The 12515-nt window shown below is 34.8% G+C and overlaps 2 protein-coding genes across 27 annotated transcripts in view; one reads left to right on the top strand and one right to left on the bottom strand.

The window, feature by feature from the left end:
- LOC132203795 (zinc finger and BTB domain-containing protein 7A-like) overlaps positions 1-12515 on the bottom strand; it is a 59881-nt gene that overhangs the window by 24249 nt on the left and 23117 nt on the right. Inside the window, exon 7 of one of the 26 annotated variants that reach the window (XM_059631852.1) lies at positions 1371-1696. The exons of 18 other annotated variants lie outside the window; for them this stretch is intronic. In XM_059631852.1, coding sequence (XP_059487835.1) covers positions 1386-1696 — 311 coding nt within the window. In that variant the 3' untranslated portion in view covers positions 1371-1385. Of the gene's footprint in view, positions 1-1370; positions 1697-2036; positions 2512-3232; positions 3553-6603; positions 6984-7302; positions 7659-8754; positions 9338-10114; positions 10464-10641; positions 10977-12515 lie in introns of those variants that run through there. 7 more of the 26 variants (XM_059631870.1, XM_059631856.1, XM_059631825.1 and 4 more) reach the window with 7 other exon arrangements.
- On the top strand, positions 11159-12502 carry LOC132203801 (uncharacterized). The gene is made up of 6 exons (XM_059631878.1): positions 11159-11441; positions 11512-11585; positions 11636-11753; positions 11804-11911; positions 11968-12076; positions 12125-12502. Exons 1-6 carry the CDS (start codon positions 11364-11366, stop codon positions 12382-12384), a joined length of 747 nt encoding a protein of 248 aa, XP_059487861.1. The 5' UTR covers positions 11159-11363; the 3' UTR covers positions 12385-12502.

Raw genomic sequence — 12515 nt, 5'->3', positions numbered from 1 at the left:
AGGACACTCAGTACGGCCCTTATGCACTGCCATGTGATTATGAAGATTACTTGGGTGCTTGTAACTTTTGCCGCACACTTTGCAAACGCTCGGGCCATAATGCATTCTTATGTGGTACTTGCAATGGCTTTTGGAGTTGCGACCAGTGAATATTTTGCTGCACATGGAGCACTGGTAGCCCATGTTGTTAAGCTCCACCAAAGACGCCAATATCAAATTGTCGTCTATCACTCTCTCATTGCCAAACTCATCAAATCCTGCGAAAATATTGTTTTTTTTTTAAACTTTGTGTGCATCTTGAACAGCAAAATATTCACGCCTTATGGTTAGAATGGCGAACTACCAAATGTTAACGAAAGAAAGGAAAGAAAACAAAAAACTCTCTTGAAGATATTCAAATATAGATTATTATTGAGCATAACACCTTTATAAATAAAATATTCAAATATCATTATTTTTATAACATTCTGATAAATTTACGCTCATTTCATTCTACTACTTCTCTAAGTAGTCAGGTAATTTTTGCAACAAATTTTCTGTATGTTATGTTGAATAAAAAGTAAGTAAATTCATAGAAATCAATGGATTTTCTTAATTCTTTTTGGCCTTCAGCAATTCTTGCTGTGCCTCATGAGCGCCCGAATGCAGCTGAAAATCTTTCCGCATTTGGAACATTCAGTGCGGCCCTCGTGCACCGCCATGTGCTTTGCAAGATCACACGGGTACTTGTAACTTTTGCCACACAATTTGCACACGCTGGGACCAAAGTGCGTTTTAATGTGCTCCTTGCAATGGCTTTTGCAGTTGCGACCACTGAAAATTTTGCTGCACAAGGAGCACTGGAAGCACTGGTCGCTCAACTCCACCAACGACTCCGAAATCAGATCGTCGTCGATCTCATTCCCAACGCAAAATTCATCGAATCCTGCAAAAATATTGAACAAAATTTAACTTGCAGATTTTAGGCTTCGCCGAATTGCGTTTAAAGAAAGCTTGGAAATTTTCCGTGCGTCATGTGTAGTTAAATATTTACACCATTCAAACTAAATGGAATTACAATTTGATAAATAAAAGCAGAAAAATATTAAAAAATGAAAGGTCCCCTATTTTTGCAATGCGCATAATTTGCATTTTTCTCATTTTATTACACATATAGAATAAATTTAAGATTTATTTTCAATGACGTCTTTTCCGCGTACTTGGTTCAGTTGAGTAAAGCTATTCTGGACGTTTCGTTCTATAAAAAAAGAAGTGTCATTTGTCATTCATTTCTAATTTTATTCGGATTTCAATCTCCTGGTACCATTACATCATTATTTTCTAAATTCAAAGTGGTTCAGAATTTATTAGTTGTAGCGTTCTTTTCTTACAGCAGATGTCATTGTTCATTTATGTTTATAACATTTGTGTTTTTTCAGCATTTTTGTGTTGCTGAAAACCTTTTTGCATTTGCCACATTTAGTGCGGCCCTCGTGCATCGCCATGTGACTGTAAAGATCACACATGTATTTGTAGCTTTTGCCGCACACTTTGCAGACACTGGGACCAAAGTGTGCTTTTATGTGGTGTTTGCAGTAGCCTCTGCTGCCTCGACCAGTGAAAATTTTGCCGCAAATTTTGCACTGAAAGCACTGCTTACTCAGCTCCACTAATGTTGCCAAAATAGCATCGTCTTCATTGCTAAATTCACCAAATCCTGCGAAAATATCCAAAGGAAATTTGAAAAATCATGTAATTTGTTTGAATCGACTTATGAATTTTAACATTCACTATGAACAAGGATGGATTGAAGCAAGAGATATTCTATTTTTCCATGCAGTCCTTGCCTTAAAATAATCAATTGAACTAAAAAACGATTATTGCAGGATTCACTGGATTTTTAAATTTGGCAAATAAATGTAAATAAAATGAAGAATACATTTAATATTTCAGAAGTGATGTATTTTATTCTTCACTAGAATCGACATTTCTGCAAGTCAACTAGAGATTTTTAAAACGTTATCCTCTCTCTTTGTTCTCAATAAACGTACATATTATGTGGTTAAATTTGAAAGATCATTTTTCAACATTACGTAGTCCAGATTAAGCAGACTAATTATTTATTTCTAATTTTTCTCTCCAGATATCATTATAAGCTGATCAGAAGTTCAATATTTTTTACTCATTGAATATTTTTATAGTTCTTTTGCTAGCAACGAATGTTTATTTTATTTTCCTTTTTTTAGCATTTTGCTTTGTGTCTTTTCAGCGGTCACATTACGCTGCAAACCTCTCCTCATTTGTCACATGTAGTGCGGCCCTTGTGCATCGCCATGTGTGTATAAAGATCACATGGGTATTTGTAGCTTTTGCCACAAACTTTGCACACGCTGGGACCAATGTTCGATTCAATGTGTTCTTTGCAGTAGCTTCTGCTGTGGCCACCAGCGAAACGTTTGCCGCAAATTTTGCACTGGAAGCACAACAACGACGCCAATATTGGATATTGTTCCATGCCAAATTCACCACATCCTGCGAAAACATTTAAAGAAATTTTGAAAATAGTGTAACTTTTTTGAATGTTTTTGTAAATTTTAACATTCACGATGAAAGTGATGGATTAAGGAAGGAGATAATATATAGTAGATATGTTTGCTTGACGTTATGTTCAATAAAGTAAGCAATTTCATTCATTTCTACTTAAGTTACAGATATCATATATATTATGGAATTAGATTAAAACTTTTTCATGGACGTACAAATTTTAAGTCATCAACAAACACAAAAATACCTCTAAAGCAAGTTAATGTTGCCCATATAGCAAAACAAGTAATTACATGCTAGAAAGAAATTATGACCAAAAGCTCAAATCCATCGTACTGGATGGTACAATAAATTATCATACAAAACATCTCTACATGTTTCTGATAATCTTTATTATATCTTTTTATTATATTTGGAAAATGATATCATATTTTTGCCCATTATAAGAAGTTCTTCATGTGTGGCTTTTATCAAAAAGGTCACAGTCATTGGTCACTCCACTTCTTGTATTATAAGACTTTGCTGAAATATCTTTTAATAAATTTATAATGCTCAATATACTTTTGAACAAACTTCATAATCACTCTAACAGGTGTATAGGCAATATGCCGGTAAAATATTGAATTGTTTAAATTATTTTCCAAACCAAAACTTGATCAGAATTTCATTTTGATTTACTCATTTTATATCTGCAGTTTCTTTTTGAAACTGCCAATGTTTTTATTCAGCAATTTTCTCTGTGCTTTTTTAGTGATCGAATGGCACTGTAAACCTTTCCGCATTTGTCACATGTAGTGCGGCCCTTGTGCACCGCCTTGTGAGCATAAAGATCACAAGGGTACTTGAAACTTTTGCCGCACACTTTACAGACGCTGGGAATTATGTGCGATTTTATGTGTTCTCTGCAGTGGCCTTTGCAGCTGCGGCCAGTGAAAATTTTTCCGCAAATGTTACATTGAAAGCACTGCTTGTCCAGCTGCACCAACGACGCCAATATCGGATCGCCTTCCATGCCAGATTCTCCAAATCCTGCGAAAATATTATAAGAAATTTTGCAAAATAGAATTTTTTTCAATCGACTAAGAAATTTTAACATTCACGAAGAAAAATTATGGATTGCAGCAGAATTCAGCGGGAGATATTATATTGTAGTACTGTTGATATGATAAATTTAATTTAATGGAATAAAGCCAAAATATTTTATTATTTATTCCTGCAGTTTTCACAGAATTAAAAACAATATAATTCCACTAATGGAATTAAATAAAATGAATTTGCTATAATTTCTGTGATGTTTTTAAATTAATACAATATTTCGTTCTTCGCCAAAATTGAAATAGCCCCATATAAGGTTTAAAATAATTTTCCTTTCACTTCCTTTTCATATACGCAGATTAGTTTCAAGATTTTTTGACTGGATTGCATTGATTGTACATATTATACAATAAAACATCCAATTTCATTCATTTCTTATTTTATTCTCCAGATATCATAAAAGTTTATAATTATTTTTGTAACTCAATACTGACAAGAATTTCAACAATTTCGTTTTTTGTGACAGCAGGTGTTTTTGTTCTACTTTTAGCATTTCTCTTTGTGTTTTTTTAGCAATCTAATTTCGCTGCAAACCTTCCCGCATTTTTCACATGTAGTCAGGCCCTTGTGCACCGCCATGTGAGCATAAAGACCACACGGGTACTTGAAACTTTTGCCACACACTTTGCAGACGCTGGGGATAATGTGCGATTTTATGTGAACTTTGCAGTGGCTTTTGCAATTGCGACCAGTGAAAATTTTGCTGCAAATTTTGCACTGGAAGCTTTGATTACTCAGCTGCACCAAGGACTCCAATATCAGATCGTCTTCCATGAAAAATTCACCGGATCCTGAAAATTATTTGAAGAAATTTTGCAAAGTTAGGTTTTCAACATCTTTTCTTGACGTTCTGTTCAATTGAGAGAGCATTTTTTTTTTTAAATTTTAATTTTCTGCTACTCAATCAAAAAATCGTCATACAAATTATCAATGAAATAAGCAAAATTAAATATTTTTAAATCGTTTTTTCTCTTTTGTTCCCATAAACGTTGAGAAAATTGCAAGATCGTTTTCAGACGTTAAGTTCAAGGAAGTAAACAATATTTCTAATTTTATTTTCCATGCATGACTTTATTTTGATTTTCTCAGATTTTCTGTACGGAACAGCTGCTCACACATTTACTTATTGTGTATTCTTGGTGTTCTTGTTCTTTTTGCCACAGGAGCTAGTTTTTCTCATTTTGGACTTTGCGTGACTCATGAGTGCTCGAAAGCTGCCGAAAACCATTCCACACCTTGCACATTTGGTGAGGCCCCTATGAACCGCCATGTGCTTCTCAAGATCAAAGGAGTACTTGTATTTTTTGCCACACACTTTGCAAACGCAGGACTTGAAGTGCATTTTTGTGTGCCTCTTGCAATGTGTTTTACAGTTTTGACCGCTAAAAACTTTGCTGCAAATTTTGCACTGAAAGCATTGGTCTCTCATTTTTACCATCAACTTTGTTCTTTCTTGCGTTGAAAAATATCCCTTCGAATGTTCTGTTGAATAAGAAGAGAGCGATTTAATTAAGTTCTTACTCTAAAATGGAATTTATTTATTAATAAATACTCTAATTTAACAAATATTTTTCGACAAGTGTCTGATGAACGTATGTTTGCTGATGAAAACCTTCCCGCATTTCAAACATTTAGTTTTGCCTTCATGAAATTCCATGTGCCTCTTAAGATCGTAGGCAAAGGTGTAACTTTTGCCGCACACTTTGCACACGCTGGGACCATAGTGCGTTTTTAAGTGTTCAGTGCAATTCCATTTGGCACTGCGGCCAGTGCAAATTTTGCCACACACCGTGCACTGAAAACCAGAGTTGTTGCTCAGCTGCATCACCGCCGCCTTCGGAGCAAATGAGTTGGGCGCAAGCAAGTCAAAATCCCCGAGTCCTGCGGAGAGAAAATTTACAAAGATGTTGGAGGTTTTTTATTACAGATTTTAAAAGTAGACTTACAATTAGATATTTTTCGAATTGACGACTTTGAACCAAGTAAGAAAATTAATTTAATTTTTTTCAGGGAACAAATAATGAACAATCAAAATTTCTAATGAATCAAATCTATTATTGATTCGGCAAAACTGTTGCTTCATTGACCTTACAAATAAAATGGATTTTAAATCAACATAGATGCAAAAAAAAAAAAAAGATAATGCCCAGTGGAGCGACTGGTTTGCTCATTTACGAGGAGCTGTATGTATGTAATATTATTTTTGTATTGTAATAGAATCTTGTCTGCAGCCTTCAGTTTCAAAATTTTCATTTTAATCGCGGTGGATCAATTTTGTTTCTCGCATTACGTCCTTGCTAGGAAAAATGTTCAATGGAAGAGTTTTAATTTAATTCAAAATATAAAAATTTTAATGTTTCATTTGAACGAACATTTTTTGCAAAGCGAGAATATTGATGCAGTGTGCTTTGTACAGGCCTGCAAAAAACTGGAAAACTTTTCATGCACGCATACAAATGTTTGCAGTTTGTATCTCCAGAAGGTTAAATTTTCCAAATTTATGTTTCAAATAAGGCTACACTGAACTGATTCTCCTCTGCAGTACTGCAGCCGCTGCAATACTTTGTCCATCTCTTAATTTTTTTTCTTGTATTCTCTTAATGAAGCAAGTCTTTTTCCGTTTTTCCTGTATTTCTGACAAGTGCCAATCAACACTCGCTAAATCAGAATGCTCAAATTCCTATATTGCTTTGCAATTTGACAAATTAAAGAAAAGAAAATGAATGTATTGTCATTTCAGAATAATGTGTGCACCGCATTTTTCAAATCTGCACCTAAATTGTCATTTTAAGAAGCTAAATTAAGATTTTTTTAAAGGATGACTCCATTTTGTTCTCCTAAAAGCAGATAAGTTTGCAAGAACTTTTATGGATGTCACATTCAGTAAAGTACATACATAATATGCGAATTTCTCAATTTCAAATTTTATTTAGAAGAGTACAATTTTATTTCTTTATTCTGCAATGAAAACAGAACAGCAGCTTAAATATTAACTTAATGTCAATTCTTGGCGTTCTTGTTCTTTTTGTTACAGGATCCTGTTACACATGTTTTTGATTTTTTGTGTCTCATGAGCACTCGCAAGTTGCTGAAAACCTTTCCGCATCTTGAACATTTAGTTAGACCCTTGTGAAGCGCCATGTGTTTCTCAAGGTCATTTCGGTACTTGTAACTTTTTCCACACAATTTGCAAACGCATGGACCAAAGTGCGTTTGAATGTGGTTCTTGCAACAGAGTTTGGGATAGCGTCCAGTGAAACGTTTGCTGCAAATTTTGCACTGGAAGCATTGGTCTCTCATTTTTACCATCAACGTCGATATCAGTTTGTTGTCTATCAGATCCCCAATTCCAAATTCTTCAAATCCTGCGAAAATAATAAAAGAAAATTTTGAAAGTTTATTTCTCTTTTAATTAAACTGACAGAATTTAACTTTCACTGACTCGCGCCTCCATCAGTACAGAAATGTGAAATGTTTTGAGCCTCTTGTTCTAGTGCAGTAAAACGTTTTTTTAGCAGAATCAATTTTATTTTTAATGATTTTTTATTTAATTTTTTTATTTAAAATAAAAAAAAATTATTATTTTCCCGCGGCACAAAATTAAATAATATGTTTTCCTTTGACCTTTCTTGCATTGGAAAAATACTGTTGAAAAAGAAGAAGATGATTTCATTCAGTTCTTATCCATTTGAAATTGATTTATTTTTCAAACTTTGATTTACAAATATTTTTCGCCTCATGTCTGATGAGCGTTTCTTTGCTGCTGAAAACCTTCCCACATTTAGAACATTTGGTTTTGCCTTCATGCAAATGCATGTGTAACTTCAGAGTGTGGGCAAATGCGTAACTTTTGCCGCACACTTTGCACACACTGGGACCATAGTGCGCTTTTACGTGAATATTGCAATTCCCTCTAGCGCTGCGGCCAGTGCAAATTTTGCCGCACGCCGTGCACTGAAAACCAGCGTTGTTGCTCAGCTGCATCACCGACGCCTTCGGAGCAAATGAGTTGGGCGCAAGCAAGTCAAAATCACCAAGTCCTGCAGAGAGAAAATTTACTAAGATATTGGACGATTATTTTACAAATTAACAAAAAATTTATCTAGATGCTGTTTGTAATGAAAATTTTAGCCAGAAAGTTAAAAAATTTATTTTTAAACTTCAATGATTTTCATTTCACAAGAATAATTAATAAAAATTCCTATATTGCCATTGAGATGATTGAATGAATATCGATTGCAAACAAATTTTTTTGCCACATTGGCATCGCAACTGAAGAAGACTTTTGAGTACGTATTAAATTCGGTCATGTCCAATAAAGCGACTAGTTTTCTTGCGGATGAAGAGAATCACGTGAGCTCTTTGTTCTATTATTAGATTAGAAACCCGTCTTCAGGCTTTGGTTGTTTCTTAATTTTCAATGAGCACTTTCGTTTCTCACATTATTTTTTTTTAATCAGTCAGAAGCGTGTTCTTTGAAGGTATTTTTATTATTGAAAAGTATCAAGTTGCATTTAAATAATGGAATGAATATTTTGAGCAAAGTGAGGATATTGATTATGTGTGCTTTATCGAGGCAAATGTATTGAGTGAAAAAATTGGACAAGTTTTTATCGAAGTATAATTTTGCTTTTATTTTCTACAATTGAAAACTTGACAAATTTACTAATTGCGAATTTTGGCGTTCTTTCCGTTACAGGGTCTTGGTCTCCCCCCTTTTGTTTGTTTATGTTTCATGAGCGCTCGCAGGCTGCTGTAAACCTTTCCACAACTTGAACATTCAGTGAGGCCCTTGTGCACTAACATGTGCTTTTCTAGATCACAAGGGTACTTGTAGCCTTTGCCACACAATTTGCAAACGCATGGACCAAAATGAGTTTGAATGTGGTACTTGCATAGCGATTTTTTACCATAGAAGCATTTACTGCACAGAGAACACTGGAAGCAATTGTTGCTTAGCTCCACAACCAACGTTGATAGCAGTTTGTCATCTATCAGTTCCTTAATTCCAAATTCTTCAGAGCCTGTGAAAATAATTAAAGAAATTTTGGAAAATGTTTAATTTTTTTAATTAGACTTGACAGAATTTAGCTTTTACACCCATGCTTTTGTTTAATGACATTTTTTAATAGTCTTGTGCAGTAAAATGTTCAAATCTTTATTAGCTGATTTTAATTTCAATTGTATTGCATTCCAAACAGGATTAAGTATTTACATTACTTCTAAATTTTAATCATTTTTGTATTTTCAGATAATTGTGTTTTCAGGAGCTTTTCTGAAGGTTTCTTGAATAAGATGTTTAAGCAATTTCACTCCGTTGTAAGTTTTCCAATAATCGGAAAAATGGCCAACAGTTGACGCTCTTACACTTTCAAATCTTTTTGTATGTTGTTTATTTTACAAGTTCTGTACTCTCTACTCTAGCAAATGTTTTTCTTGGCGTGTTTTTTCAGTGAATGTTTGCTGCTAAAAACCTTTCCGCATTTGGAACATCTAGTTGTGCCTTTGTGCATTTCCATGTGCTGTTTCAGATTACTGGCGTATGCGTAATTTTTGCCGCACACTTCGCACACACAAGGACCGTAGTGTGTTTTTACGTGCTCAGTGCAAATCCATTTGCCGCTGAAAATTTTGCCGCACGCCGTGCACTGGAAACCGGCGCGGTTGCTCAGGTGCATCACCGATGCATTCAGATTGACTGCAAGCGTGTCCTCAAGTCCTGAGGAGGAAAATTTAGTAAGATATTGGATTAATCAATTTAACTAGATGCTGTTTCTAATGACGAGTTGGAACCACACAGAAGAGAAGAATTTAATTAATTTAAATTCCTATTGAAATAATGATTATCTTAAATTAAATAAAATATTGTTTTTTTCTTCATTGATCTTACATATAAGATCATGGGTTTTGTCATCACAAATGCAGGTCATGTCCAGTGAAGCGACTGGTTTTTTGCTGATAAGGAGAATCACGAGAATTATTTGTGCATGGATAATTATATCCATCTCTTTTGTTTCTGACATTACTTCGTCACTCAGTAAATTGTTTTTTAGAGATTTTAATTTTTTTATCTCATCAGTTTGTGCAGAGCGAGGATATTTATGGTTTTCATTAATCGGGCCACTGTTTTAAGAGAAAAACTTTCTTAAAACTTAAGGAATTATTCTTTCACTGTCTTGCGCTTCAACCAAACTAAAATGCATTAAAATTTTTGAGCATCTTGCGCAGCAAAAAAAAAATATTAAAGACTTGTGTAGATCAATGGAATTCCAATTGCTAAAATATTTTAACCTCGGAATTGAGGATTTAAATAATGTTTCACTTTCATCGTCCGAGAATTTTTTGATGATGACATTTACAAGAGCTTTTTTAGATGTTGCATTAGAAGTAAGCGATTTCATGCAGTTATGTTTTCCATCCGATCAAACTGATTTATTAAAAAAAAGAATAGTTAACAGTTGAAGATTTTTACACATCCGAATCATTTTGTATGTTGTTTATTTTGCAAGTTCCTTACTCTCTACTTTAGCAACTTTTCTTCAAGTGTCGTTTGAGAGATTGTTTGCAGCTTAAAACTTTTCCGCATTTGAAACATTCAGTTTCGCCTTCGTGCAGTTCCATGTGATGTCTCAGAGCACCGATAAACGTGTAGCTTTTGCCGCACACGTTGCACACGCAGGGACCGTAATGCGCTTTTATGTGCTTAGTGCAATTCCATTTCGCGCGTATGCCTGTGTAAATTTTGCCGCATGCCGAGCACTGGAAACCAGCGTTGTCACTTAGCTGCATCACCGACACCTTCGGATCCAACGAGTTGGTCGCAAGCATGTCAAAATCCTCAATTCCTGCAGAAAATTTACAAAGATTTTGAGAGGATTCTTAAACAAAAATCGATTTAGTTAGTGTCGAAATGACAATTTTGAAACATCCAAGAGAATTAAAAAAAATAGAACTAACTAGATATTTTTACTCAAGAAACGTGTTCTTTCGAGGTATATTTTGTATTTTGTTTATTTTGCAAGTTCCTTGCTCTTTAATTTAACAATTTTTCTTCAAGTGTCTTTTGAGAGATTGTTTGCAGCTGAAAACCTTTTTGCATTTGGAACATTTGGTTCTGCCTTTGTGCATTTCCATGTGTTGTTTCAGAGCACCGGGGAACGTGTAACTTTTGCCGCACACTTTGCATACACTGGGACCATAGTGCTTCTTTACATGCATATTGCAAATCCCTTTGGCGTTGAGGCCGGAGTAAATTTTGCCACACGCCGTGCACTGGAAACCAGCGTTGTCACTTAGCTGCATCACCGACGCCTTCAAAGCAAACGAGTTGGGCGCAAGCAAGTCAAAATCCTCAATTCCTGCAGAAAATTTATAAAGATCTTGAGAGGAGTCTTTAACAAAAATTGATTTAGTTGGTGTCGATATGACAATTTTATAACATCCAAGAAAATGAAAAAAAAAATGTAACTAACTAGATATTTTTGAGAGATAATAAATAAATAAATAATTAGGAAAAAACTCCCACATATTATATAATTACTACATATAATTAAATATCAATTTCGGTAACATTGATGCCACGTTTACATTGCAATAAAGTGGAATTTTAAGTGAAAGATGGATGCTGGAGGTCACGTTCAGTGAAGCGAATGGTTTGCTTGCGGACATGGAGAACCACATGAATTCTCTGCACATAAATATAATTTTATAAAGAAACCCGTCTGTAGACTTCAGTTGATTCTAAAATGTCATTCAACATGGAACGCGTCGGAGCACTTTTGTTTCTCACATTACTTCTTTGCTCAGAAACTTGTTCTTTGGAGGTATTTTAATTTAATTAAAAATTTTTTAGTTGCACTCTGTTAAATAATAGAAAATGAACACTTTGAGCAGAGTGAGGATATTGATGACGTGTGCTTTATTCGGGCCAATGTTGTGAGTGAAAAACTCGACACGTTTTCATCCAGGTATAAAATATTATTTAAGTCTTTCCAATGTTTTAATTCAGCTGTTTTAGGTTCCAATTAAGGCTAGAAGATAATTTGTCCGCAATTAGAAACACTTTGGAAGACACAGTCAAATTACTGAGCGATTCTTTAATGAACAAAGAATCGAAATCAAGAGATTTTAACGAAGTTTGGTTCACTAAGTCAATTAAAACAGGCGATAACTTATAATCTTGTAGGATTACTTTGAAGAATTTGCTAATAGGGCCTCCAGCTGCAGGAGAAGCAAAGACCTGCACGTTCAATTGTTGGCCAACGGCGAAAAGTACTACTTTGGCCTCCCTCCTGTGATTCTTGCCATAATAGTAAATTTTCATTTAAAATAATAACAAATTATTTTTAGACAAACTGGCTCAATGCCAAGGGCATTTGTGAATTGCACGGCATGCGGCTGGTCACCATCGACTCCGGGGAAGAATTGGAAATGCTCCGAGAAGCAGCGCCAATCAAATGTATCTTTTTATAATTATCTGTACTTTTGTTAATCGTTTGAAACGTAGCGTTCAGTTCCGGTTGGTTTTGGACGTCTGGAAGCGACGTCGGTAGCGCCCCTGGCACTTTTATGTGGGCTAACGGACGCAAGGTCGGCGATTTTGCATGGGATGTGAATGAGCCAAATGACTTTTCCGAAGAGCACAACAGCTGCGTCACTTTACGGACTTTCCAAGAAGGAAAACTTGAAGACGCGCCGTGTGTCAATAGAGGCTCCTTCATTTGCGAACTCGCGCCAGTTTGCAAAATTTTAGATATGCTGAAATAGCCAAATTTAATGGTTTCAAATTTTCACACAGAAATAAGTCAAAAGTAATTTGCGTTTACTTTCTTCAGTTGTTTTTATGTTTATGTCAATTTTAAATCAATAAAAACATTCTTATTAATAAACAATAATTT

This window comes from Neocloeon triangulifer, unplaced genomic scaffold (genome assembly GCF_031216515.1).
Source record: "Neocloeon triangulifer isolate White Clay Creek 2 clone unplaced genomic scaffold, ASM3121651v1 ptg000017l, whole genome shotgun sequence".
NCBI lineage: Eukaryota > Metazoa > Arthropoda > Insecta > Ephemeroptera > Baetidae > Neocloeon > Neocloeon triangulifer.
Note: the sequence above shows the minus strand (reverse complement) of the source record. Positions and strands in the feature narration are given on the sequence as shown.